At 51.8% G+C, this 24,806-nt stretch overlaps 11 protein-coding genes across 11 annotated transcripts; 8 read left to right on the forward strand and 3 right to left on the reverse strand.

Moving 5' to 3' along the window:
- Positions 1–827: 827 nt before the first annotated feature.
- On the forward strand, positions 828–2,569 carry HMPREF1120_05145 (uncharacterized protein; the record flags this gene model as incomplete). Its single annotated transcript, XM_009159308.1, has 2 exons — positions 828–1,242; positions 1,317–2,569. 2 exons carry the CDS (start codon positions 828–830, stop codon positions 2,567–2,569), a joined length of 1,668 nt encoding a protein of 555 aa, XP_009157556.1.
- Positions 2,570–3,697: 1,128 nt separating this feature from the next.
- On the forward strand, positions 3,698–5,748 carry HMPREF1120_05146 (uncharacterized protein; the record flags this gene model as incomplete). The annotated part of the gene is made up of 3 exons (XM_009159309.1): positions 3,698–3,775; positions 3,832–4,931; positions 4,998–5,748. 3 exons carry the CDS (start codon positions 3,698–3,700, stop codon positions 5,746–5,748), a joined length of 1,929 nt encoding a protein of 642 aa, XP_009157557.1.
- Positions 5,749–6,314: 566 nt separating this feature from the next.
- On the forward strand, positions 6,315–7,154 carry HMPREF1120_05147 (uncharacterized protein; the record flags this gene model as incomplete). Its single annotated transcript, XM_009159310.1, has 1 exon — positions 6,315–7,154. The coding sequence occupies one exon, from the start codon at positions 6,315–6,317 to the stop codon at positions 7,152–7,154; it is 840 nt and encodes a 279-aa protein (XP_009157558.1).
- Positions 7,155–7,555: 401 nt separating this feature from the next.
- Positions 7,556–9,269, forward strand: HMPREF1120_05148 (uncharacterized protein). The gene is made up of 2 exons (XM_009159311.1): positions 7,556–8,323; positions 8,377–9,269. The coding sequence occupies exons 1-2, from the start codon at positions 8,027–8,029 to the stop codon at positions 9,046–9,048; spliced, it is 969 nt and encodes a 322-aa protein (XP_009157559.1). The 5' UTR covers positions 7,556–8,026; the 3' UTR covers positions 9,049–9,269.
- Positions 9,270–9,985: 716 nt separating this feature from the next.
- HMPREF1120_05149 (uncharacterized protein) lies at positions 9,986–11,473 on the forward strand. Its single transcript, XM_009159312.1, has 2 exons — positions 9,986–10,326; positions 10,373–11,473. The coding sequence occupies exons 1-2, from the start codon at positions 10,159–10,161 to the stop codon at positions 11,009–11,011; spliced, it is 807 nt and encodes a 268-aa protein (XP_009157560.1). The 5' UTR covers positions 9,986–10,158; the 3' UTR covers positions 11,012–11,473.
- Positions 10,932–12,219, reverse strand: HMPREF1120_05150 (uncharacterized protein; the record flags this gene model as incomplete). Its single annotated transcript, XM_009159313.1, has 2 exons — positions 10,932–12,021; positions 12,085–12,219. The coding sequence occupies 2 exons, from the start codon at positions 12,217–12,219 to the stop codon at positions 11,335–11,337; spliced, it is 822 nt and encodes a 273-aa protein (XP_009157561.1). The 3' UTR covers positions 10,932–11,334.
- A 423-nt stretch (positions 12,220–12,642) lies between these two features.
- HMPREF1120_05151 (uncharacterized protein) lies at positions 12,643–13,726 on the forward strand (the record flags this gene model as incomplete). The annotated part of the gene is made up of 3 exons (XM_009159314.1): positions 12,643–13,068; positions 13,325–13,414; positions 13,469–13,726. 3 exons carry the CDS (start codon positions 12,643–12,645, stop codon positions 13,724–13,726), a joined length of 774 nt encoding a protein of 257 aa, XP_009157562.1.
- A 370-nt stretch (positions 13,727–14,096) lies between these two features.
- On the forward strand, positions 14,097–15,907 carry HMPREF1120_05152 (cell surface metalloreductase (FreA); the record flags this gene model as incomplete). Its single annotated transcript, XM_009159315.1, has 5 exons — positions 14,097–14,576; positions 14,630–15,359; positions 15,418–15,527; positions 15,579–15,759; positions 15,804–15,907. The coding sequence occupies 5 exons, from the start codon at positions 14,097–14,099 to the stop codon at positions 15,905–15,907; spliced, it is 1,605 nt and encodes a 534-aa protein (XP_009157563.1).
- A 167-nt stretch (positions 15,908–16,074) lies between these two features.
- Positions 16,075–20,337, reverse strand: HMPREF1120_05153 (uncharacterized protein). The gene is made up of 3 exons (XM_009159316.1): positions 20,143–20,337; positions 19,788–20,086; positions 16,075–19,737 (listed from the first exon to the last, which is right to left on the reverse strand). The coding sequence occupies exons 1-3, from the start codon at positions 20,306–20,308 to the stop codon at positions 16,138–16,140; spliced, it is 4,065 nt and encodes a 1,354-aa protein (XP_009157564.1). The 5' UTR covers positions 20,309–20,337; the 3' UTR covers positions 16,075–16,137.
- A 702-nt stretch (positions 20,338–21,039) lies between these two features.
- On the forward strand, positions 21,040–23,318 carry HMPREF1120_05154 (uncharacterized protein). The gene is made up of 3 exons (XM_009159317.1): positions 21,040–21,397; positions 21,457–21,752; positions 21,797–23,318. Exons 2-3 carry the CDS (start codon positions 21,531–21,533, stop codon positions 23,021–23,023), a joined length of 1,449 nt encoding a protein of 482 aa, XP_009157565.1. The 5' UTR covers positions 21,040–21,397; positions 21,457–21,530; the 3' UTR covers positions 23,024–23,318.
- Positions 23,319–23,553: 235 nt separating this feature from the next.
- HMPREF1120_05155 (uncharacterized protein) lies at positions 23,554–24,673 on the reverse strand. The gene is made up of 4 exons (XM_009159318.1): positions 24,220–24,673; positions 24,088–24,171; positions 23,952–24,038; positions 23,554–23,903 (listed from the first exon to the last, which is right to left on the reverse strand). Exons 1-4 carry the CDS (start codon positions 24,455–24,457, stop codon positions 23,785–23,787), a joined length of 528 nt encoding a protein of 175 aa, XP_009157566.1. The 5' UTR covers positions 24,458–24,673; the 3' UTR covers positions 23,554–23,784.
- Positions 24,674–24,806: the final 133 nt, after the last annotated feature.

The raw sequence follows: 24,806 nt of genomic DNA on the forward strand, positions 1-24,806 counted from the left end.
AGTAGTCCTTCAATCCGGCGTCTGAGTGATGCTGCCAATGGTGTAGAAAGTGTCGGTCACCAGATCCGGGAATCCAGGCTGGAAGCAAGAAGATGGTGACTTGCGGATTTGGGTGACCTCCTAACCCTCCCGTGAAACGTTCAACTTCGACTCTTCTGATGCTCGTGTCCTCAAACCCTCACCCGTTAATCCTTGATAAATGTTGTCCCCCCTTGCCTTATGTAACGAAGCTCAGGGGGTAGAAAAATGTCGCGGCACGGAACGCGAGAACCGCAACGTCGATCACGTAACACACGGCTCGACATGCAGCATGTGCAAAGAAAAGGATTACGAGGAATTGGCTGCATCTCATGTCCGATGCACGGTACAGGCTTTCTCTCGAGAGCTTCTACGACGGAATGCTACTACCATATTGCAGATGTAAGATGTCCAAATAAGGCAAGAGTTTAGACGGGTCTTCGCCGGGACCTCCACACTCTCAACCGATGTGTGGTCGCGGTTGCATCGTCCCTCCCATCCAGGGAGCCGAACTTGGATCTCACGTCCAAAGTTATGGCGCCCCAGGGCCATTTTCGGCTCATGGACCGGAGGGGGGCAACGGCAGAGACGTGCTAGAGAAGCCCAATTCGGACACTTCCAAGGCTGCATCCTATATAGCATCCCTGCCCAGGGACTTGCACTTCTGAATGCCCTTTTAGACGTCGGTCCGTCCAGATCCTCAAATATCAGCGTTCGAGTGGTACACGGCAAACCGGTCCGAATTCGTTTTCTCTCAGAGACATCTGCGTTTGCACAATCCCAGTCGTGGCCCAAGTTTGTGTCAAAACATGGCGACAGCGAACGACTCTCCCTCTGAGCCTGTGGTCAGTGACAAGAATCCCGCGACGGGACAAGCCCATGGCCTGCCAACGCCAGAATCGACCCCGGAGCCCGACGCTGCCCGGTTGAAGGAAGACGAGAAGAGGCGGCAGGCCAACCTTCAACCTACTGTGGAAGTTGACCCAGGGAGTCCGAAGCCTTCCGGAGAAGAGGGGAACAATGGGGCGACGAAGGAGCAGATTGATGCCGTGGAGACAGTGATGAAATGCTCGGGTACGGATTACCGACAGATTCTTGGCCTGGGAGACGAAAAGCCAGATAGAGAAGAGGAGTCGAGAGAGGTGATGGCGGCCTTCAAGAAGCTTGGATGCTTGACGCATGAAAAATATAACAAGGCGAATCAAGCTGCGGAGGCATTTCTCAGTAAGTGTGAACTCTTGAATCTCGGGGGACGTGGAAACTGGAGACTGACAATGGCACGCCTGCTTGGGATGTAGGAGTCAACGATGCGGCAAAGCACCTCGGGATCAACGAAGCTGCCATAGCGACGATGAGAGATTGGGATGGCGTAGGGGACATTCTCACCGTGTCAGCAAATGACGCAAGCCACGAGAGCTCCGGTGAGGGCCGACCGGGCGGACAAGACATGGGCATAGGAAACACCGGCCAGCCCGCGATCCCACAAATGACCGATGCTCACCGCCATGCCTTTGATGTCGCCTGGGGGCTGTTGCAAGTCCTCTCGAACAGTCCCGATGACGAGAGAGCGATCAGCGGCCTGCAAGAAGTGAACCGAAAGATAGTGGAGATCAACACAGCGAATGGCTTCCCCAGCTCAACTCGATTCGTGGTCGATTTCGAAGTCTATCAAGGGGTGTCCAAGAAGGCGCTCCCTCTCCTAGCTCAATGGACGCAAAACTCTGATGAAAAGGCTAGGGAGGAGCTCAAAGTGATGAACCAGTGGCTTGACAACTTCATTCAGGAGCGCGGTTACCCTACACATTGGAAGATCGACATACCACAGCCAACCACGCAGTCCATCCCACAGAGGCCTAGGCAGTCAACTGCCCCAACAGCAGCCCGCCCAACTGCCCCAACAGCAGGCCGAGCTCGGTCAGGGAAGTTACCAAAATCCCTGGCTTTCAATGAAAGGGACGGTTACGTCCTCGAAGGAGGGGCCGAGAAGGAACTGTACGGTTACATCAGGGCGGGATATGGTCATCGAGTCTTGCTTCGACGAGACGGTCGCAATGGGTACGACATCTTCGAGTTCGTCCGGGCGAGCAAATTCGGGAAGAGCTTTGTTGAGAGGAACCAGCACGTGTTGGGTGGGAGAGACATCGCGGCCGGGGACAAGGCCAAATTGCGGGGAATGAGCTGGAACAAAGTGGAGATTTTTGGCGTCGCTCCCGTTAGAACCGACTTCGATGATGAGGCGATGTTGATGGCTTGGGTGGCATTCCCTGAGACAGAACCGACCTGGTACTGGCGGTCGCATCTGGGGGAAGAATTTGGAATAGATGCGGTGGACGAAAAGCTGAATACCTTTAGGAGGAAGGCAGGGCAGCTCCCTCGGGCCGTCATAGCGGAGGATGAAGCGGAAGAAAGTGAGACTGATGAGGAAGGAGAAGACAAAGAAACCAGATTGCAATATCTGAGGGAGGAATTGAAAAGGTTGGAACAGGGAACAGCGAGAAGCAGACGTTCGTCGAACGCGAAAAGGTCAAAACCGCGGCGAAGAGCCCGATAGGGAGGGCGGAGGGACGAAAGCTTGGACGAACCTGAAGAGTGACTGATGGTTTGTCACACTGAGCGTCGGCGGTCACATCGCTCTTTTCACCGCCAACACGTCTTCCAGACAATCCATCTTCCGGTTGTCTATTTTTCAGCTTGCTTGTCCGTGCCCGGCGGGCACCGACTACCATGGGCAGGGCCAACGACAATGGGCTCTGATCCGCAAGCACGCGCTCTTTTGGTCTATGGTTGAATCCACTCTCTTGATGAGTCCCTTTGTCAAAGGCAGCTGATATTTGTCATTCTTTCGCCTTCACAGACTTCTGATAGTTACAGGTAGTGATGAATTGATTCCGTTCGCTCCGAGTCGTTCACGCGTACGTCAAACATAAAGACGGTCACGATAGGGCTTGGTGGGCGGATCTGCCGCACGAAATTGAGATCTTGGGTAGGATCGTAGTTGTAGGCCGACAGAGGAGGAAATTTCGACGGCGGAATCTTGAAGCCCCTGCTGGAGCGACAGGCCAAAAGCACTCACTCGGTGGACAGAACATGGCGAGCAAATGTCAAAGTGAGCACGCTTGCTCTTCGCACGGGGGGGCTGTGCGCTGAGGCTGCCCACGCCCCTGCATGGCTCATCAGCCGCTCGGGTAACGAAAAAGGAATAGTGCCGGCGGCGCAGAAAACCCCCGTGGTTGGGCTCATGCAATGCATAACTCAACATCGACCTTCGTCAACCCTCAGCGATCGATCGCTTCTGCTCTCGCGCTCAGTGCGGTATGGCACCAAAATGGGATCCTGATCATGCTATGAATAGCAGGTCCTGGAAGGGCCATTTCAGGATGAGACCCCACCAAGGGTCGGGTTTGGAGGGGGCCCGTTGTGGAAGCCTTCCCTTTGCACATCAACTTCATCGAAGTTGATAAGGCCGGTTGGCTGTCATACGCCGTTCGGGGGACAATGAAGGCCCCAGCCCTGCGCTGCGTTCTTTGTCGCTCTCTTCTGTTTTGCGGGCAGACGCCTCACTTCGGTCTCATCGCGGCCGAGCCGAAACCGCTTTCTCTGCTGATTCACGAGGCGAACGAAGCCGCCCGCGTTCTCTCCTGACTCCACCACCCTTGAGCTAGTTGACGTCCTGGAGTTGATGGCCCTGAAAATCCAGATCGGCTCTCTGCCGCAGGCCAACCACCCTCAGTTAGATCTATCCTTCAGCCTTGATGATGTGAGTCTACCTATCGCCATGTTGGCCCTTTGCGCTGACCCGTGGGTATCGACCAGTTCCATTCATACCTTCGCCTGTGGGTGGAATCTAACCCCGGCCACCATGATGCGATGCTGTCCGTGCTACAAAGTGTGCTCACCCAAGGTGAGGCTCCCAATGACGGCCACGATCAACCGCGGAATGACGACGCGGATGAACATTCCAGCACTAAACCTCACGGTCAATTCGCCTATGGACTTCCCACCCCTCCAACGAGCGTGCGAGCTCTACGACTGGAGGGTTCGGGGGTGGTGAAGTTGACGGCTGTCGAAGGCGGTCGTGGAAACAGTGAAGTGAACGAATGTAAGACGGTGCCGAAAGAGGCCCAGCGACTGTCAGATCAAGATCACCTGCCGGTACTTTTGAGCTGGGGATCACCGACGGATGCAATGACCACAGGCTCGGACTTCAAACGCCCGGGAAAAACGTCGTTCCCGAAAACGTCGCGCTCCCGCGTCAAGGAGCCAAAATCGAGGCAAGTGGCGAGACACGACGGCCTTCTCACTGCCGCTATGCTGCAGACCATCGACCGCATAGGGGAATTCCAGGTGCTGGAAGGGCTGAGAGGCACGATCGCCGAGCTGAAAGCTCGGGCGTGGCAGGATAGACAAACCTTCAACGAACGTGGTGGTCAAATCATCCCGAAACATCTGACGGATCAACCCGACTCGATGCGGAAATTGTGGCTCCTGAAAGAAGAACTTGTCCTCACCGAGGCGAATGAGCAGATATATCGACTACGGAAAAGATTGACTTTGGCGGAGTTCTCTCATGCCTACGACGCGTGCGCCTTGCGATATATGGGCATGGAGGGCAGCCCCCAGCGCCCGCGGTCGAGACCGGGGCAACGGGTACCCAAGACGGCAATTGGTCGCGAAGCTCGCAATTCGCAACACAAACGAGCGGCCATGGATCATTTCGTGAACCTTCTATTCCCCGGCGCGTTACCAACCAGCAAGACGAAGAGAACGGCGCGGAAAAGAGGTACAGTGACCAGATACGCTGCCGCCAGGAAGATTCAAAACTGGAGGGCGGCAGGACAGCCGTGGGCAAACATCATCACGCGCTTTGGCAAAGGAATGCTACTGTTGATACCGGACGAGGTGTCGGACGCATAGTAAGTTCTCTCACTTAAAGATGACCCCTCTCAATCAGGCGTACCATACTGAAGCAAAACGAACAGCATGCGAACCATGTCAAAAGCCACTCTATCAGCTTTTCTGGACCGTGTCGAGCTGCGAGTGGCGGGCTGGGCAAACTGGTTGCCGACATTGACGCCCTTGGTCGACTCCATCTGCATCAACCATACCCTACCTCGCAACTGGCTCTCGGAAGAATGCCCTTCGTGGCTCAACGAGGGTGGAAGGACCGATGCACAAATATGGAAGACCGATCCAGATTCGCCGTCCGCTCTTGGCGACGGAGGCACAGCACCTTGGAGTCCTCTGAGGCAATCAGGCGATGTTGACCAACAATGGACTCAATCTGGCTTGGTTTTCGAACCCCCCATGGATGCGAATGAGCCGGGCCTGTACATGGCTGAGTCATCCTCGCAATTCGCTCTGGCTCCCCACGAAACCGTTTGGGAGGCCCCTTACACCACCTTCCTGGCATGTCTTGCCGGAGAGACAAATTTGGCTCCCGACCTCTGTTCGGCCTTTACATCCATGCATGATGGCTTCCCGCTGCCACCGAATGAAGTGACGGACGGTCTGGGCGTTGACATCGACGCGTTCCTGGCGAAATCTCCCATATTGCCATCCCCGACCGCAGATGCACCCCGCAATGATGCATCAGATCAAGCATCCACGTCGGTGAATCGTTCATATTGCGACTATCACGACAGCCCCGCGACCTACGCTGGCATGGAGTCCCGCAATGCCAACTGCGAGGACGAGTTTTTCTTTTTCAACTTTCCAGAGGATAGCGAGTGAGTCCCCTTTCATGAAATTTCCCGTCCAAAGGTTGGACATCCCGGCATGAACGGAACCCGGTACCCTAGTCCAAAGAGATGAGAATGATCATTTGTTTCCCTGAGCCTTCCTCCTAACTCATCACTTTTCGGGATATACTCTCTTGCTTTGAAAAGTCTGTTCAAAGCTTTTCTGATGGCCCTGATACATCTTGCGGTCCTCGTTGAGACCCTTCGAGAATATCACTCAGCTGCTAGATACCTATCATCCACCGACATCTCCGCGACTTGCTGCTCGCTTGATGAGTCTTTCCATGCCTCCTGCGTGCCTGCATTTTGGCCAGAGTTGAATGTACGGGATGTGCAACCGAAATGCTCTGCTTCAACCCAGCGTGTGAATAAACATGACTACCTTCAGAGCCACAGTACACCCCGAGTCGACTAGAACGAGCCTAAAAGGGCTACCAAATCTTACGAAAGCAAGGGGGGCTCAAATGGGTCTCACGGTTCGAGGAAGTCCATGTTCACCGAATATAAGTTTATGGCGCTCGGGCTGCACCCAGACGCTTCTACACCTGCTGTGCGACTATGCCCCGACGCTGGAAAAACCTGCCTAAGTGGCAAAAGCGGAACAAGTACATTCGGTCTGGTTACAGAAAACCATCTTACTCCTACTATGGGTCGACGAGAGACATGGCCAGATGGCATAACGAGACCGTCAACATCTGGTCACATCTGTTTGCAGCCATCATCTTCTCATGGTTACTCATCCGATTCCTTGCCCAATCTGGAGCTCTGACTCTGGATGTGGTGGCAGTCGTCACATTCTTCCTTGGGGCCATTGTCAGCTTTGCCCTGTCATTCGTCCATCACCTCCTCTCCAACCACAGCCGAAAGGTCATGATTTTGACACAGCAACTGGACCACGTCGGCACGGTGATTTTCATCTGGAGCACAATGGTTTCCTTTCTCTATTTCGCCTTCTATTGCGACCGCCAATTACAGGCATACCACGTCGGCGTTGCAACGGCAGTGGCCCTGGTCACGGCGTTGTGTGTGTCTCAGCCAATATTCAGGGGTCCTGAAAGCTATCACACGCGCACATTAACCTTCCTCGCCCTCGGGCTCTCGGCAACCTTACCGACGATGTCGCTTGATGTTCGTTCCTGGGAAAGGAGTGCCTGTCACCCCGTTCTCCTGGCATCCTACAGGAACCTGATCATCCTGAATGCCATTGGAGGCTTTTTTTACTGCATGCGAATTCCAGAAAGGTTCTGCCAGGATGCTTTTGATATCGTGGGCTCTAGCCACCAGGTCATGCACATAACGGTCGTGGCGGGGGCACTGCTGTATCGGGCAGGATTACCCTCTGCCGGACGAGCCTGGCAAGGAGAGGGTGCCACTGGATTACCATGTCCCACGGGGTGACAATCTAGCGTTTTAAGGAACGTAGCCCACTCTGTTTCTGGCAGATGGCAATATGGTCCAGGCAAGTGTAGCTTGTGACCGTCGATTGTACTGGGTGATATAATCGGATGGTGACTCTACCTCCCATCTCAAACAGGTGCAAAAGGCGTACAATGGCTTTCCGTCGAGCTTAGGGTACGGCAGCTTAGGGTACGGCAGGGAAGATAGCTGTAATCAAGTGCCCATGTTTTCCATTCCTATCAAGACCTTGTAGTCGGACAAATCTCAATCTGATAAGGGCTGTGGATAACAGAGCAGCCAATTAGAGGCCTCCTTTGCGGAGCCTCGGGCGAGCCAGCATAGCCGTACTTGTTGCCCCTTTTTTAGCTGCCCCTTTTACCAGCCACTTTGTGCCACTAACACAACCATTAGACCCGTATCCCAAGAGCCTCTACGGATACTTTGTCCTCTTAATTTATCCTATTCTTATTGAAGTGCATATCTGGTTCAGCACTTTATTTTCTGAAGGGAAAGCCCAGTACAGAGTAGGACTCGTCCAGTCACTTCCCACCACGCTAATTTTGAGCCGGAACTCGACCTTTTCCACTACCTTCTTTGAAAGCAATGGCAATATGCTTCGTAGCGACCTTCCTTCTTGATCATTGGTATACCACACTAGACCCCACCACTATTCTTAGGATCGTCTGAGGCTGTGAGAGATGTGAGACAAGAATAGCACCTAGGGAACAAGAATTGGTCCCTTCGGAACTAAGGATCGCACTTGTCCAACCTGACACGACTTGATTTATATTCCATGAAGCTTGGAAGCTGGGAGGATGTGATCAATCTCTACACCTCAAGCAATTTACAATTTTCGACATTGAAGAGCGGTCATGCCGTCACCTCCGCGTTCCGCAATTTTCTGTTTCGTCCTGCCCAGCTTGACAAGAATGGCGACTACGGCAGCCGCACCACTCTGTCCAGACACTATAAACACGGCAGGAGGCGGGATCCCGGACAGCAATGAGCCTCCCATGGTGTCAGCGGAAGCGATCAAAGAATTCCAACTGGCCCTCTTTCTCGAAAACATGGAATTATCCTATCTTCAAAGCGGACTTCAAAATATTTCTACCTGGGGAACGGCGGGCTATCCAAATGACACGACCGAAGTTCTCAGCACAATCGCGGCGGTAAGTTGACCATCCCGGTTCTGTGTCAGTCTAATATTTTGTGCCTTCTATAGCAGGAGGAAGTACACGTTGCAACAATTGCGAACCTGCTCAACGGCTATGGAGCCCCTGTAATTGCTCCTTGCCAGTATTCCTTCCCGGTGGCCTCCATTGATGAGTTCATCGCCCTTGGCGACATCATCACCTCAGTGGGCATCAGCGCACTTATCGGGCTGGTCGATCGAGTCTCGTACACTGATCCTGGGATTGTCAATACGGTATCGTCGATCGTGACAGTCGAGTCCCGCCATGACGCCTTCTTCCGCCATGTGGGTGGCAGAGTCCCTAACCCAGCTCCATTTGACACCGGGATTAGCAGTATCTGGGCATACAATTTGGCTCTTCCATTTATCGTGCCTGGATCGTGTCCAACGGAACTCCCACTACCAATTCTGCCCACGTTAACGGTGTCAGCCCCGACTACGGCTGACAACAGATCTTCAGCGGCCACGGGAATCGCGTCGAGCATCGCACCATATCAAAATACCACCACGAGCCCCATTTCCACTACGAACACCACCGTGGTTCCGTCAGAAATGGCATTCTCGTGGGATCCGATGCAGATGCCATTCGTTTTCGAGCGGGGAAAACAGTTGTTTGTTGGCTGGACCAATCAGCTGAATGTGCCGGTGTATACGGTATTATCGATCGTTGGTCAAGGCAGGGGAGTTGCGGATGTACCATAAGGACTCAATGGGGCGGTGTTTGTAGCGGTAACAAGTCAATTGCCCGACAATGGCTATGACCTGGCCCTCGCAACCTTAGCGGGCCCGGTTGCGTTGTCACACTCTTAGCTTTGTATTGAGCAATTGTGTTGGAGTATCATTGCTAAATAGACAGTCAAGAATGTCCGATAATTTTTTACTTAATATGAACCCTTGTCTGGCCCCAGGTGAGAGCAATCCGGGGGATCATATCTATGATTCTGGTGGCTTGCTTCGCTCGTGATGCAAGTCTTCCCGAGCTCGGTGCATTTTGTTCAGGTGCTGACGCCGTCTTCTGGAGCGGTTGATCTCTAGCATCTTGTTAGTTTCCGGCTCCGTGTAACGTGCGGGATGAGATGTTATCAACCCTTAAATGCGTTTGCCTGGCCTAGGTGCCCACTGGGTCTCAATCTTGCTGCGAGAATAGTAATACTGTAGTATCTTCAGGATACTTACTCAGGTCAGCGTTGAATGGTTGAGGTTGAGGATGACGATGAGAATGCTCACAAGAAGATCAAGTCCACCCAGAAGCATCTAATTCCGGAAGGTGCTTGGCTCTCTAGAGGTCCAAGTGATCTAAGTGGTTTGGCAATATCATCCGACGACTTTCGCCATCTTGGAATGGCTGTCAGAGCTCCGACCCATTGCTGTACGAATCAGACTGGTGGATCCATCCGCTTTCCACTAATCACCGTCGGGAATATCAAGGCGCATATTTTCTGAGACGCTTCCTGAAACGTAGAAGCGCGCGGCAAAGCAATGGCTCAGTAAGTCAGGTATGAAAACTAAAAATTGACTCTATTGGCAGCAGGTTGTGGAAGGGGACCCACTATGGAAGCCATCCCCTTTTCGTATCAACTTGGGGCGACCGTTGTTGCCTTATATTTAGAACCAACTAGCTGCACTGCCATTCTTCATTGGGAAATCGCACAGTGGTGGTCACTGGGGCTGCAAACGCGAGTTTCTTTCTGGGTACTTAAATATCCTGCTCGCTAGCCCTGCCATGGAGACTTCGGATGATCAGAAAGACGCCACAACTCACACGCCAGACGACGCTGCACTTGAGAAAAAGCCAACGAAAGAGATCGTAAGATGAGGCACCGCGAGAAAGGAAAGTTCGGCGCCATTAAAAAAAGCCATAAGTTGCACACAATATGGATCTATTCCGTGGCCCGCCACATAGTCAATCCAAAGGCTAGAGAGGCCTATACATACAGATCCTCTGGTCACGGACCATGGCAACCAGTGATCAAAAACATTGTAAGCCTTCCCCAAGTGGCATCATACCTCACGCTAAGATGGCCAGGAATTTGAAAGGCTGTTGCAGAGGATACTTTTTCTGAATGGCCTAGAGAACGAAAAAGCAAGAGAAGATGGGGACAAAGCTTGTGAAGAAGCAGAACTGTATCAAACCCCGCCAGGCCGGCCACCGAACGAAGAGATCCAAAATCGCCACGGCTCGATCACCCAGCAGACGGGATTGTCCGAAGATGGCATTGGTCCTACAGCTTCACATTCAGTCAGCCAGTCCTCGCCCGAGCCAACAAACACAGCCACAGCAGTTAAATGCACAAGAGAACCCCTGGCAGAATTACACTCTGTCATCTCAAACAACCGGAAGCTGACGCCCCGAAAGCCCGTTCGTGCGTCTCTAACTCGCCTGCCTTCCAAGGAGGCCATCGTACCGGAGCCACAGACTACTTCATCGGCAGCTTCCATACGTGTTAACTCAATGGCAGAAGGGCAGGTTGAAATGCAGAATCATCACAATCGCGTGGAAGCATCCTCTGCTGGCGCAAGACCTGCCATGAAGCAGGCGAGGCGTCATAGTGATCGAATCAGCCGCAAGAAACGGTGTGCCAGTCTGGAAAAGGAGTTCAAGCGACTGTCACGGATACAGCAGATACATGAGCAATTGAATGGGACGAGGACCCAAGTGAGGTAGAAGAGAGTGACTTCGAAAGACTCGATTGCACCATCACTCCATATCCGAGCCCTCAAGCAAATCAAACTCGCTCCTCCGAGTGCTGGGTCCGCTTCAGATGCTTCTGAGGGGACAACTGTTCAGCTCCGATTTTGTCAAGCAGGTCACAAGTACGGTAAAGCTCAGGGACGTGATCTTGTGGGCTCCTATTCAACCATACGCTCTTACTACCTAATTTTACTGTCCAAGTTCCTCACTCTCAGTGTATGGTATGGCGTCGAAATGGATAACCTGTGTATTGAACCGAGCCACCATGAAAGTTAACGACCTTTCATCGGGTGTTATCAGACCAAGATGTGAACAAACGTCGTCATTCCCGTCATTAGTAGAGCCGAAAAGAGAGTAGCCCAGCAGTAGCCGCCGACCGGGCCCTGATCAGCCCTGATCTCGGAAGAGAGGTCTTTCGACTTGGAGTAGAGAAGGTAAAGAACAATTGTTGGTAGGAGGTAAGCGATGCAACAAAAGAGCCCAATAACCAATCTGGGCATTAATGGTAACATCAGATCCTGCAACAGAGTACCAGCGCCGAAGGGCCAGCTGAACATAGAGGTGAAAAAGACGACAGCGATCACCAGGGCCGTCGCTATGCTGATAATGAAAGGATCCCGGATCCATCCAGGAGTAGCTTTTGCGAAGATGCTGCGCAGGTAATCCAAATCTTCCATTTGGTCGCTCAGAATATTTGTAACAACCTGGGGTACGATCCTAGATATGTTCACGGGCAATTGATGACATTCGACATGGTCGCTGAACCCCACGCAGTATTGTTTTGTGCCGATGGAGAGATTCCGGGGGATCGCCGTGATGGCGCCATTGACGGCTGTCGCGGCGGCGCTTGCGATGCTGTTTGCTTGGCTGGGAGCCCCGGAGGCTGCTGTTGCCGCATTGCTTACGACGCTCCCAGCTTCGGTCACGGCCGTTGGGATCAGGCCCCTTGCACGGAGCGGTACCTGTGTGGGGGGCGCCTTAAACTGTGGAAGAATACATCAGCGATCTACCTCACCTAAACATATTGAACAGTGAAAGGCCCTCACAGTGAAGGTAATGATACCAGCCTTCATGTCGTCCTTATTGCAAAGCACTTCAAAGCTCAAAACCGTGCAGCAGATTAATGCGGCCGCGAATGCGAGCGACACACCTACTTTGAGCCAAAGCTTTTCTCTGAGCATGGTGGTGTATGTATGAATAATTCAACCTGTGGGACGATGAACACTTTACAGTACCACCGGTGGGCTGCGGACATCATTTAATGAAGCTACGTACCTCCCCATCGAGCTCTGCAGTACTCTTGAGTGACAACGCTATTCACCATTCGGATCCAGAAGGGGCCTCATTCCGTTGAGCTCAGCATCAAGTCTGAATTGGGCCCCGAGGACCAAAATGGGCCCGGGGAGGGAGGCGTGCGATTGCTGCACATGCCGGCTTCGGCCGCTTCGTTCCTCACCTGCTTCGTAGTCCAGATCGAACGTCGTCTCCCGTCTCTTGGGATTGACCACCGCCCCTGCCTCAATTTTGTTCAAAACCTCACATACCTTACTTAAAAGATTGTACCGTTTGTTCTGGTCTTCTCTTTAGCCATTCATGTTGTCAAGATGTCATCCAAATCTTTAAATCGCCGAACACGCATCGACTTTGATGCAATCAGAGGGTTTAGGGGGCCTTCTCAGAGCGTGACCCGCCAGGATGATCACCTCACGGATGGTGAAACTCCCAGTCGCCGCGGGACTGGATTTAATCCGGCAGCAGGATTCCCGAGGGCCCTCTCGTCCGGAACCTATCGTACCACCTCAGCAACTGGTTCGAAGCCCCTGAACCCCCCAGCAGCACTCGGACATGGGACGGAGAATACCTTGATCGTGAAGCACCAATCCCCGTGGGAAAAGTACAGAAAAAGCCATTGCATACGGCTTGGCGAGGAAGACGACGACATGGTGGACGTGGCCGATGTTAGACACCCGTGGTCCGCCGACTTTATTGTCCCTCCTCAAAAGGAGGGTCCCACGCCGTACGTCGTCGCTGTGAGGAGCTTCTCTATACATGACAGTGAAGAAAAATGTCGTATGTTGCAGCAAGTTGAACATGAGAATATCGTGTCCGTGAGAGACATCTTTCTCCATGACGAGTTATTCTACGTTGTCTTCGAGCACATGCCGATGTCTCTGAGCCTGTTCACTGGGTTTCCGAAACATCTCGACGAGGATCAACTGGCGTCCATTTTAGGACAGGGGGGTTTTGAATATCACCTCTTTTGAGTGGACCGACTAACTGTGACAGATCCTCAACGGGCTTGTGTACCTCGCGACAAAAGGACTAGAACACGGCTCTCTGACCACCTCGAATATTCTCATCAATGTCGCTGGCGAGGTGAAGATAGGCACGTAATCACTCCATAAACTTCTACGTCAAGCTGACGTTCAGATCACAGCACATCAGGAACTCTGTCGACCATGTCCCCTGAGTAATCCTGGATCGAGAGATCTTAAGGCTCTAAGCTCCATCACAATGGAGCTGATGCAAAAGTATGCCAAAGCTGATGGTGCTGTCGGAGTAGATGACCTGCGCCGGTGGCCCTCCGATTCTCTGGCGGTCGAATTCCTTTCTGAGACGACGTCTGCAACTTCGGCAGAGAGGTTGTTGAAGGCAAGTGACGGACCTCAGATTTCCTCCTGGGTTTGATCCTGACCTGGCTAGAATCCATTATTCAGCAGGCCCTGGGGAACGAGAAATCTCCAAGGGCTGGCAGATGTGACTTCGATTGCCCCATTCAGGGGCTACAGGTTGCCGCCAAGCTAGAGGGTGGATTTGTCGGGTAGAGGATCCCATTCTGGCTCCAATTGCTTTATTCCAAAGTTGGCCGCAACTGCTCAGAGTCTTGTTCCATTCTCGGCTCCCTCTCTGAGGGTTTGGCGTCTCAATACTATGCTACAATTCATTATATTTCAACTTCACTCTCTTTCCCTGTTCAACAAGCTTCTTAACGCGTGTGAAACTGCATTTCTATCCGTGCGTTGTTGTCATTCTATTTCTATCGTTTCTAACGTTCAATATGGATATTACTCTAGCCTACGCGATCGGTTTGGGCGGCTTGTTGTTTCTCCTCATTCTCATGAACTTTCGCCAGTGGCTTCTGTTTGGTTGGAAGAAGGTCGTACCCTTCTCCCTCAAATATTTTGTGTATCCACAGATTCGTCACCGGTTGACTGGGGCGTGGCACCCGGCTGGTGTCATTGCAGGGCTTCTGTACAGTGGGGTCAACGTCTTTTGTGTCTGCTTCAAAGTGCGCTCTGTCTGGGTGGCCGGTCTGCGGGCGGCCAATCTCTCGCTCATCAACCTGATCCCTCTCATGGCGGGCCCTCATCTGAGTTTTCCAGCCGATCTCTTGGGCGTCACATTACGCACGTACCGGCGATTTCATCGTTCCTTAGGGCTCATGTCATCGGTCCTGTTGGGCTTCCACGTTCTCACTGTGCTCGTGGAGAAGAAACCATTTCCCTTGCAGATCTCGGAAAACCTCTTTGGACTGATCGTATGCTTCCTAAAAGGTTCCTGCAGCCGGTCAACAGTATTGACAAAGATTAGGGGACAATATCATTGGGCATCCTCGTGCCTCTCTCAAACCCATTGCTTCGCCGTCCGTTCTACGAGTTCTTCCTTCGCCTGCATCAGACCCTGGCTGTCACGGCGACTTACAGCATATGGAGCCACTTGAAGAAGAGCCATTCTCTTCCACAAAAGTACATTTACGTTACCATTGGTACATTCTTGCTGACCGTTCTCGTCCAATGCGGACTCATTGTGTACCAAACCGGAGTGGTAGGGAACGGGTTCGCCAGAGTCAAGATCACCAATATCAAAGAAATGCTGAACAGGGAGCATGTCATCATACAGCAGGAAGTGATGACGCTTCAAGTACGCCTCACCTCGCCAGTCCAGGTGAAGCCAGGGCAATACATCTGCTTATGGATTCCCTGGTTTGGCCTCCTGCAGAGCCACCCTTTCATTATAACATCCTGGTCGGATGAAAGTCTAGAATCCTTGGACATTTTCGTGGAGCCACGTGACGGCCTGACCAGAAAGCTTTTGCGATATTCGGACTCTAGCCGCGGGAGCGGCACTTTATACAAAGCCTTGTTCAGTGGGCCTCACGGTACTACCGTCCCAGCTGGAACTTATGAGACGGTCTTAATGATGGCGGATGGCTTTGGTGTCGTCTCGTACCTCCCTTACCTGAAGCAGCTCATTCATGGATATAATGCCTGCAAGATTCGCACTCGTCGAATCCATTTGGTGTGGCAATTGGAGACAAAAGGTACGTAGACCATCAGATTGCCCGTCTTTTCACGCAGGACAACGCTCAACTGCAGTAGATTTGGGATATGCCGCCGCAGACTTGTTGAATGATGCGCTCGTCGGTGACACACTTAGTGTCGATAACGGCACCGACGATATGAGCGACGAAAAGTCGGCCAAGGGGAAGGTAAGTCACACGAAACTATATCATGAAGCGTCGGTTTGACTTGGCGCATAGATTCTCAGTATTTCGATCTACATCCGCTGGGCGAGCCAGGATCGAGTGCCATTTGGGAGACGCGCGATCGCGTACAGTGGCATGGCTGATGTGGAAGCGATTTTCCAAGAAGAGGCGGCAGGGAAACACATCAAACGGGTACAGGAGGAATCAGGCGAGAGGGGAGAGATGTTGGTGATGGGTAAGCTCACTTGACCCACTTCGGGTCTCTGCTGATCAATCCAGTGTCTGGAAGCAACGACCTTCGAGATCGGTTGCGACGTCTAGTCCGTCCCTTGGCTGATAAGAAAGTCAGGCTGGAGGAACTAGAATATCAGCCCGGTGACTAGACGGTTAACTACTTCCAGTAAGGATCATGCCTATTCATGGGAGGCCAAGTTACTTGGCGGTCACCTGTCCCTACCTTGTCGGTTAGACTATTCTTCGCAATTTTCTTCATGGAAGATATCCAATAAACAGGACTATCATCCTACGCATTGACCAGGTTCATTTGGTGGGGGATGGGTCGAAAAACGAAAGATGAGCTAGGGACTAATGTTAGAGTCGCTTTTCTATATACTCAAGATCGAATTCTTTTGCCGGCAGGAGAATTAGGATGAAGATGAGTGTCGATAACCCCTTCTCGAGTTATGTATAAGGTGCTGTTTCCATCTTTGATGATGTCTTCGAACTTCGTCAATGGGGTTATTATATGGGACCCGGCGAGCACATTCCACGGATTTTCGGTATCCTTTCTGGTGTATTTCCTCAAGAATCGCATGAAGTCTGCCGGCTCGGAAGGGTCAACGTCGTGTGAGGATAGACTTTTCCAGTCCTCACCACCAAGCCTCCCGTCGGAGATCTTGAGATGGATTCGAATCTTCTGAGGGCCGGTTCTTTCCATGGTCAATTTCGGAGGATCTGCTGGTTGTTGACTGGTCGTCGCGATGACATCAGAATCAAGCACAACAACTTCGGCTGGTCCGCCACCGGTTTCGTTTTCTGTGATTGAGCGCCGACTGGCGCTCTCTTTAGGCTTGGGTTGCCCATGAACAGCGTCTCCGAGCCTCCCAAAGTCGATCTGTGTGGTCCGTTTTCGGCGCATGCCTTCGTCTTCCTTTACTTGCCTCTCTTGTTGATCCCTTGCTCGCTCTCTGGTCATCTTTTGCTCCGACATCAACTCGGGTTTCTCATTCTTGAGTTGCCGTACTCTCTCTTGTCTTCGCCTCTCAACTTCTTTTATCGCCGCCTTCTTCCGCGGTCTCGCGGCCGTTTCTTGATTTTCCCGCTCCCGTAGCCGGTCGTCGATATTCCGTTCGGTGTTCTCCACTGCTGCTCGGTTGCCCTCGCCAGAGAGCGGCTCGTATCGCGCTTGGCCATCGCCTCTTAACTCTTCCTGCACGTCGGGAACAATCTCATCTTCTCGAGCAATGAGTTCTCCCCCATCGCGAACTCCATCCCGATCATGTCCGGGAGACAACATTTCGTGCGCTCGCTCTAGGCTCTCCAATTCCTCTAGTCTGCCAAAGTTGATCTGAGTGACACGTTTTCGGTCCGATTCTCGTATTATGGGCGAGGAATTCAGATCCTGTAACTGGATAGGGCCTTCAATAGCTGGGCCCGAATCCAGATCCGGTGTCGTTCGTTTTCTCTGCTCCAGTCCGATCTCGTCTTCGTAATGTTCCTGGTCCTGGCTCACACGTCCACCCAGCTCTTCGAGCCTCTCCTGCCCTCTCCCAAGTATCTCGGATTGTGGAAGGGTTGGAATCGCTTCCCGTTCTGCCGAGACCTTCATTTCGGCCGTGGAGATGCGTTCTACCTCCTCTGTTACGGCGTTTACCTGTTGGGCTGGCGAGAGCTCATGCTGCTGATCTATAATCAACATTGGTGGAGTCCCTTCGATACTGTTCACCGACCCATTTGCCTCTTGCTGTGGCGCAGTTTCGATCCTTCTTTGTGGCGCTGTCTCTACGTTCGTCGATTCATCCATTGGCGACATTGATTCGGGACTAAATAGAGACTCTTCTCGATCGCGCCTCATCTGATTATCGATTGATCCCTGTTCCGCTTCATCCAGAAGGACCTGATCTCTAGGGGGTGAATCCTCGGTCTGGGCCATCTCTCGCGGTGGGGTTGTCTGCGCCTCATCAATCCTGTCCCATGCAGCATGTCGTCGTCGCTCTCTCTCAGTGGCTTCCTGCTTTCCCTGGTTGACATGCTGCCCTTCGTTTCCCTCGTTCCCATCTTGGGTTCTCCCCATCGTCTGTCGCTCATCTGGTTCCCCGTAGGTTTGCTCCGCTGTTTGTTGCTCTTGCGCTTCGCGACGACCCTCTGCTTCTGCTAGAGACACGGTCTTTGGCGCAGTCACCTCTCTGTCGAGGGTCGGAATCTCTGATGTCGCGACTTCGTGAACAACGCTCTCTGTCACTATGTCTTGGCCCTCGTCTTGTGGCTGTGTCGCTGGGAACTGGTTCATCTCTGAGATTTTCTCCAGGGAATCAATCTGGCTGGCGGTCGGGGCTTGAACTTGGATCGGCGCTTGAGCATCCGTTTCTTCCACTTCATCCAGGTTTATTTGAGTGACTCGCTTTTGCCTTGTCTGTTCGTCCTGATTCGTCTGTCCATCTGGAGGGCTGTCCTGTTCTTCGCCCATCAATCCTGTACTCTCTTTGAGAAGCAGATCGTGTCTTTGTTGTGTACTTCTGTTTTCGCTCATCCTTATAGCCTTGTTTTGTTCCCTCTTCCGTCGCCTCTTTGTCTTTTGCGCTAATTTCTTTCTCACAGACTCTCGCTTTGTCCGGTCTAGGACCGCTGGCTCTTCTCCGTCAAGCATCTCCTGATCAGATTCCCAATCTGCACCAGCTTCCCCCTCCATCGCAATCTCTTCTCGGCCGAAGCTGTCTCCAAGAGAGGTTCTCGTCTCCCCTATTTGGTTCAACTCGCCCGAGTTTGGTGGGGAAGGGTCTGCAATCGGCCGAGTGTCAGGACGATGTTGGGATCTTTCCTGTTCCGGTCGTGGTGGCGCCAGCGGTGAAGATCTCTCCTGGTTGTTTCCCGCGACCGGTGCTTGGTTCTGTCCCTGTTCGACCCTTGCAGCACTCCGCCGAGCCTCGCTCTCGCGCCTTTCTGTAACAGTTTGCGACTGTGGGACCTCACGCATTGTACTGACATTTGCACTGATCGATGTGGGTTTTCCGAAAAACGCAAAGTACACCGACCGACGCACGAAAAAAGACGTCATCTCCTCGTAGCTTTCCACGGAGTCCTCGTGTAGGTGACGCAGAAACAGTCGCCCCTTGGCTTGATTATGCTCTTTCTTTCGCGGTACCCCACATCTTTTGACAGGTTTGTCGGAATCGCTGGCTACGAGGACTGTCCCAGGCGATTCGTTCATTACCGGACGCGCTGAGTCAAACATCTTCAACATTTGTTCCACGTAGTCCTCGAATGTCGCCTTATCATACCGATACTGGCCTGGCTTCCGGGCTCTCAACAATGCGTCGCGAGCAATCTCCCTTTCAGGAGACCGCTGTGTCAGGCGTCGAATCTCGTTCGTGTTGAAACCAAGCCGCCAAGCAAGGGACGCAAATCTATAGAGAGCCACCTCATTAGCTTTCTCACACCCTGGCTTCGCCAATGAGTCCGCTTTCTTTGGGCCTGCAGGTATCTCGAGGTAATCCCGCATGGCGGCGATCCACATTTGCCGAATTCCCAGGTGAATGCGGTCCGTCGACCATCCTGGCGCGGCAGCAAATGTGGACTCAGACACCTGGATCACATGTTGATCTGCCACCTGCCTCGCGTCAGAAAATGAGTGCTCAAAGGCAGAGAAAACACTATCCCGAGGCGAAAGGTGAAGAAGGCGCTTCACGCAGTCGGCTATGCCCTGTAAGTATTTGAGATCCTCAAAAAAGGTGAAGAGTGAAGGAATCAGCCGATCTCGGGAGTAGGATAACACTTCTTTCCAAATCGACTCACGCTCTGGCTCGCTGAAAGCCCCGAAAATGCGTCCGCTCTTAAACTGGCCCCATAAAGTTTCAGCATCTCTCTTACACCCCCCCGGCGCGGTAAACTCGAGTGCTTTCACCGTCGCCTGATCAACTTTCCTCATCGATACGATATCTTCCCGAACTATTTTGTGCCAAGTCTCCTTAATATAATCGAGATACCGAAGGATTTCCTTATTTGACGCGGTTAGCAAACGAACTCAGTCGTAAATACGGAACCTACTTCATTACAGTGCATCGCGATCATTTTGTGAAGTGTGCCTATCCTCATCCCACCCCATAACCCTGGAATATCTAATAGGGCGTCAAATGCTGAGGTAAAATCATCATGGCGGAAGAGCTGTTCGAGGCGCTCTCTTCGGCGGGGGGATATTCTGGAGAGGCGAGCCCACCAGCGTTTCTCGAAGTACAAATTTCCTTCCAATTGGTGTCCGCGTATTTTTCGATAGATTTCTCCATCGTGAGGTCTCACCTCTTCGGAATATTCCTCGATCAGCATGGTCTTCAGATTCGGGGTTAGATCTGCCAATAATACGTTAGTGAGACGCCTTGGCGAGTAGAATAGTGATTTGTCCTGCCTGCAAGATATAAATCCACCGTCCAACGCCTGTCCCCTGGTGGCAGGACCTCTGCTGCGGCCCGAACCTGGGCTTGTCCATACAGGCATTCTAAATGGTAACCGGTTGGCAAATCGAGCTTCGGGCAACTATCCGCTAATAGTAGCGCCGGCGACATCCCAGACATGCTGATTGCGGCGTCTAGTTGGGATTGGCTAATTATGCCTGGAATGTGATCTAGAAGCTTCATACATTAGTAACCTTCATCTTGAAAACATACTTTTCAACCTGTTTACGTTGTTTTCGTGGTTGTGATCCCCATTATTGTCACATGTAAATCGTAATGCGTCGATCTTTATGCTAGCCGCACCTCTATACTTGAGACTCAGTTCTGTCGCAAGCCTTCGCTCTTGATCGGGAAGTGAGGCCTGCATTTCGACTTGATCTGCAGGGATACCTCTGACATTAGGAACTTGTATAGATGCTCATCACTTCTTATATTGACTACATCTACTGCAAGGGTGTGCCTAAACTGGCCTCTATAATAAAGGGGTCCATTTTTGGCTCTGTAAAAACTGACTAGTCTTCCAAAGATTGCTGCAGACTCCTTCCTATCTGACCACCGGTTCCTTGGCCCATGGGAAGAGCAATATAGGTAAGGGCATATGGGTAAGAGAATGTAGGTGGGAGGACCTAGGTAAGTTCCATTAGGGGTGTTCGCTAGCCCTTCATGGAGCCTGAAAAGTTCACGTACCTAGGTCCACCTACCCACAATCTCTTACCCATATTTGTCTTCCTATGAGTTAGGCTTTTCGGGCTCCTGAGCCGGTTTAGGCCCTCGGCTATGAACCTACCCAGGTCCACCTACCTGTATCCGCTTACCCATATTCACTTACCTATACTTCTCTTCCCATAGGCGCTTAACCTAAGTGACTCGAAAGGGCCCCCTATAAAATTCCTTTAGAGCTCCAGAGCCGATTTGGGCTCTTGGCAGTTACTAGTCACGTGGAAATATTCCCGGGTCAGCCTACCTATGTGCCTTTACCCGTATCTCTCTTCCTATGATGATACCTCGAACGTTTTCCGGCTCCGCTAGTGGCCCCTTATAGAACCTACCCAGGTCCTCCTACCCATCTTCGCTTACCCAAATTCCCTTACCTATATTGCTCTTCCCATGAATCTCTGGAATGCCTACACGGCCAAGCAAGGGTGCGTGCCGCCATACAAGTCTTGCCTGCAGGAGAGAGGCTTTGGACCGCAGACTTCTATACTGTCGGTATGCTTCATTCCTTATCAATCTTTACATGAACAAATTCTCACGATTATGGAACCCAGGTCCGGAGCTGGCGGCGACATTGGTCGAGGAGTACGCCAATAACGAGTGGCATCCAGGTGAGATCTACCACAGAATGCGGCAGTGTCACCGGCAAAAAAACCAGGGTGTCGATAACTTGTGGTTCGAGAAGCGATGGCGGGCGCATTTATCCCGCCACGAGCAACGAAATGTCGCGGCGCTCTCACACTATGACGATATCATGTCTACGTGCGACGATCTTCTAGACGTCCCTGGACTTCGGAAAGATTGGAGGTTAACCACGTGGCATAAAATACTTTCGATGAGAATCGATGAGGTAAGACACACTATCGATCGTACGCTTATTCTGACTGGTCAAAGTATATTCTCAATTATCTCACCTCTATGAAGAATTTCTGGTATGGGATTGTCCAGGGAGATAGCGAGGCTCTACAGAAAGTAGACGAAGCCACCGTTAAAGCCTTGGAGCTCATGGCTCCTGGGGCTTGTAGGGTGGATGCCCGGACTCTACACTGTCAACTGGATAGTGGTCATATTTTCGGCGCATTCAATGGCCGTGAGCGCGAGGAGATCTGGGTCAGGGTGCTTGATTTTACATCCGACCGCTTAGTCCCTACTTTCTCAAGCTTCTTTGAGGATTTAAACTGGTTCAAACATCCTATCGATTGCGTCAGGCGGTTAATACATTTGGGGCCTCGCGAGACCATCGTTTCCGCCCTGGGACGGATGTTTTCCGATCTGAACCAACAAGCCGGCTACTGCGTGATCCAGAGATCTGAGCACACGTTTGTTTCAGCGCCAGGGAATCGAGCCAACCGACTGGACTGGGGGATCAGACAGATCTTCATTTCTGCAATGCGCAACTACCCCGACATGGCTCCACGCCCGAAGAAGAGAGATTTGCTGGCAAAACCGAAAACGAAAGAAGCAGATACGACCGGTTTATTTGAGTTTGCGGTTCTTGCTCATCGGCTAGGCTTTGAGTCTCCCGAGATCCACGAGCTAATGGATTCCCCACCTCCTCTGTCGGCATCGAAGGAGCACGTCACTTTTGTCGACGATGCCAATCCTGACACCAAGGTAAAGAGATGTGGAACCCCATATGGTAAACATCATCAGAAAGACAGACGTTTGCTCTTTCTGGAAAACCTGCACAACGCAAGCATTCAAGAACTGGGAGAGATGTCGTCCTGGTTCGTACGTCGTTCCTCGTATCTTGCTTTTTTCGGTAAGCTGGCCAGGACCTTTCCGCTTGGGGTTGTAACTGGGACAGCGAACTCTGAGCAGGCTAGAGAGACAGTCCAGAAAGAGGATCGGAGACAAGCAGCATTGTCAGCGAGAGAGGGACTTGAACAACATCGTACTGTTCGCAAGACTGGGAAATCTCGACCGTCGGCTCCGAGTAAATCTTACTCGTCAAGCCTTGCTCAGAATTTTAGATATCTCGAGCTGAATTTGATTCGGAAGTGCATGCGGCGGCTGAAGAGAATCGAAGACCTCGTCAGGAGGTGCTCCAAGAAGTGGAATAAGAGGACGCTTTGCCGGGCAAGGAAGAGAGGAATGCCCAAATCAAATACTGTAGCATAAGGGAAAGAGCGGCGTCTCAAGGAGAAAAGACAGCTTATCGGGAAAACAGAAATCGAGGCGGAGAGGAGGAAGTAGAAGCAGAACCACTATTGCGGCCACGGTTGTCATGGTTGAACAACTTCGAATCATGAGGTTGACGTCGTCTCGCAGATTGGAACACCCAACTCCGGCCCTGTTATGCGCAACCTCAGGTGTATTGCCACTCCTATCTCGTTCAAGATTACAAAGAATCATTTTTGGTAACAAGGCTGAACAATCTAAACTCCTTTCATCGATATCTAGAGAATCGTTTGAGACCGTGCTCCAATTTGACCGGCGTGGAACGAATATGTAATGATCGCCGCCCTCCCCTCGAGTTCACTGTTTCTGCTGTCGAAACATCAACGGGGACTTTCGAACCAAAGATTTATGATTACACGATTTGCAATGTACAGCTTGGCGACGACTATTACCGTTCTTCCTCTGGATCATCTCAGCATGCTTGTAACCCTCATCTAGGTTCTTCAAACCAACGCAGGATCTTCATTTAATGCTGTTTAAGACTGTATATTCTTTGACAGGTCAGATCAACTGACAACTATTCTCCGTAGACTGAATACAACGAAACGAGTGTACATTGGTTGCTCCGCCCCTTCCCTCTTTCTTTTCGCTCTTTTTATTCTTACCTTCTGTTTTCCCCTTTCCCTCAGACCTCCAGGGCTGGCGTTCCCTTCCTGAACTTTTCCTTGTAGTATTCTGTCTCACTAGCTCTAGAATCGGCCCTACTTTGGTCCTTTGACGGTTGTCTTCAATAGCGCATCGAGTTCTTTGAATACTTTGGCAGCTTCCACCTTCTGTCCACCCAGACGAGCTTTCTTAGAAGAACTCCCTGTTTGTCCGTCTAGAAATAGTTAGCGTAGCGCTTTGAGCGATCCAGCCGCAAACTTACCGTCACTAGAGTCTTCCATCATATTTCGAGTACGCTTTTTGGTCGTGTTCATTCGCACCTTTTTCGAAGGCTTTGAATTATCCTCGCCTGGAGCGAAGTTAGCTTTGAGAATGCAGGCTCACCGAACTGTCCATACCTTCACTGTCGGTGCTATTCCTTCGTGCACGTTTCTTACTGACCGCCACGTCTGGGATTTTCGAGGTCAGGGCTGCACCGCCGCCTGAGAGTAATCAGCTTCCGAGCATGGATGATCGCGGTGAGCACTTGCTGTCGCTGTCACTGTCGCTGATAGTAATCACCTCATCTCGAGGACGCTTCGAGGCATGCTTGCTTTGGAGTTCATGGCAATACCGTACCAAGGCTGATCCGTAGTCCACGGCATCCAAGAGCATATCCTCGCATTCTTCAAGGTCGAAATCACCCTTGCGAAGCGTACAAGAGAATTTGCTGAATTCTCGACCACAATTGTCGACGTCCTCCGCTGTTGAAATTTCAATCTTACCCATGGCTCGTAGTTGATTGATCCAATGCACAGAAGAGGAGGAACTTAATCTTCCAAAGAGTTCTAGGGAGATTGGTTTGAGTTGGAATCTGACGAGTGGCCAAGATTCTGCATCGTTTACTCGCACTCTTATATTCTCACAGTCTCTGTGTAGGTACCACTTTGGAGCCGGAAGAGGTATCCAGCAGGAGCCTGAATTGGCATCTGCACCAGATTATCGAGATGGCCCCGTAGAGGAGAAGTCAGGAGGGGAGAGTCGTGGGTGGCAATGGTACTTCGAGGCTTTCCGTTAGTCCTGCTGCCTTGAGCTGCACTTCCATGCTAGAGGCTCTTCTATGAACTTTTAACCTACT

This window comes from Exophiala dermatitidis (genome assembly GCF_000230625.1).
Source record: "Exophiala dermatitidis NIH/UT8656 unplaced genomic scaffold supercont1.4, whole genome shotgun sequence".
Classification (NCBI taxonomy): domain Eukaryota; kingdom Fungi; phylum Ascomycota; class Eurotiomycetes; order Chaetothyriales; family Herpotrichiellaceae; genus Exophiala; species Exophiala dermatitidis.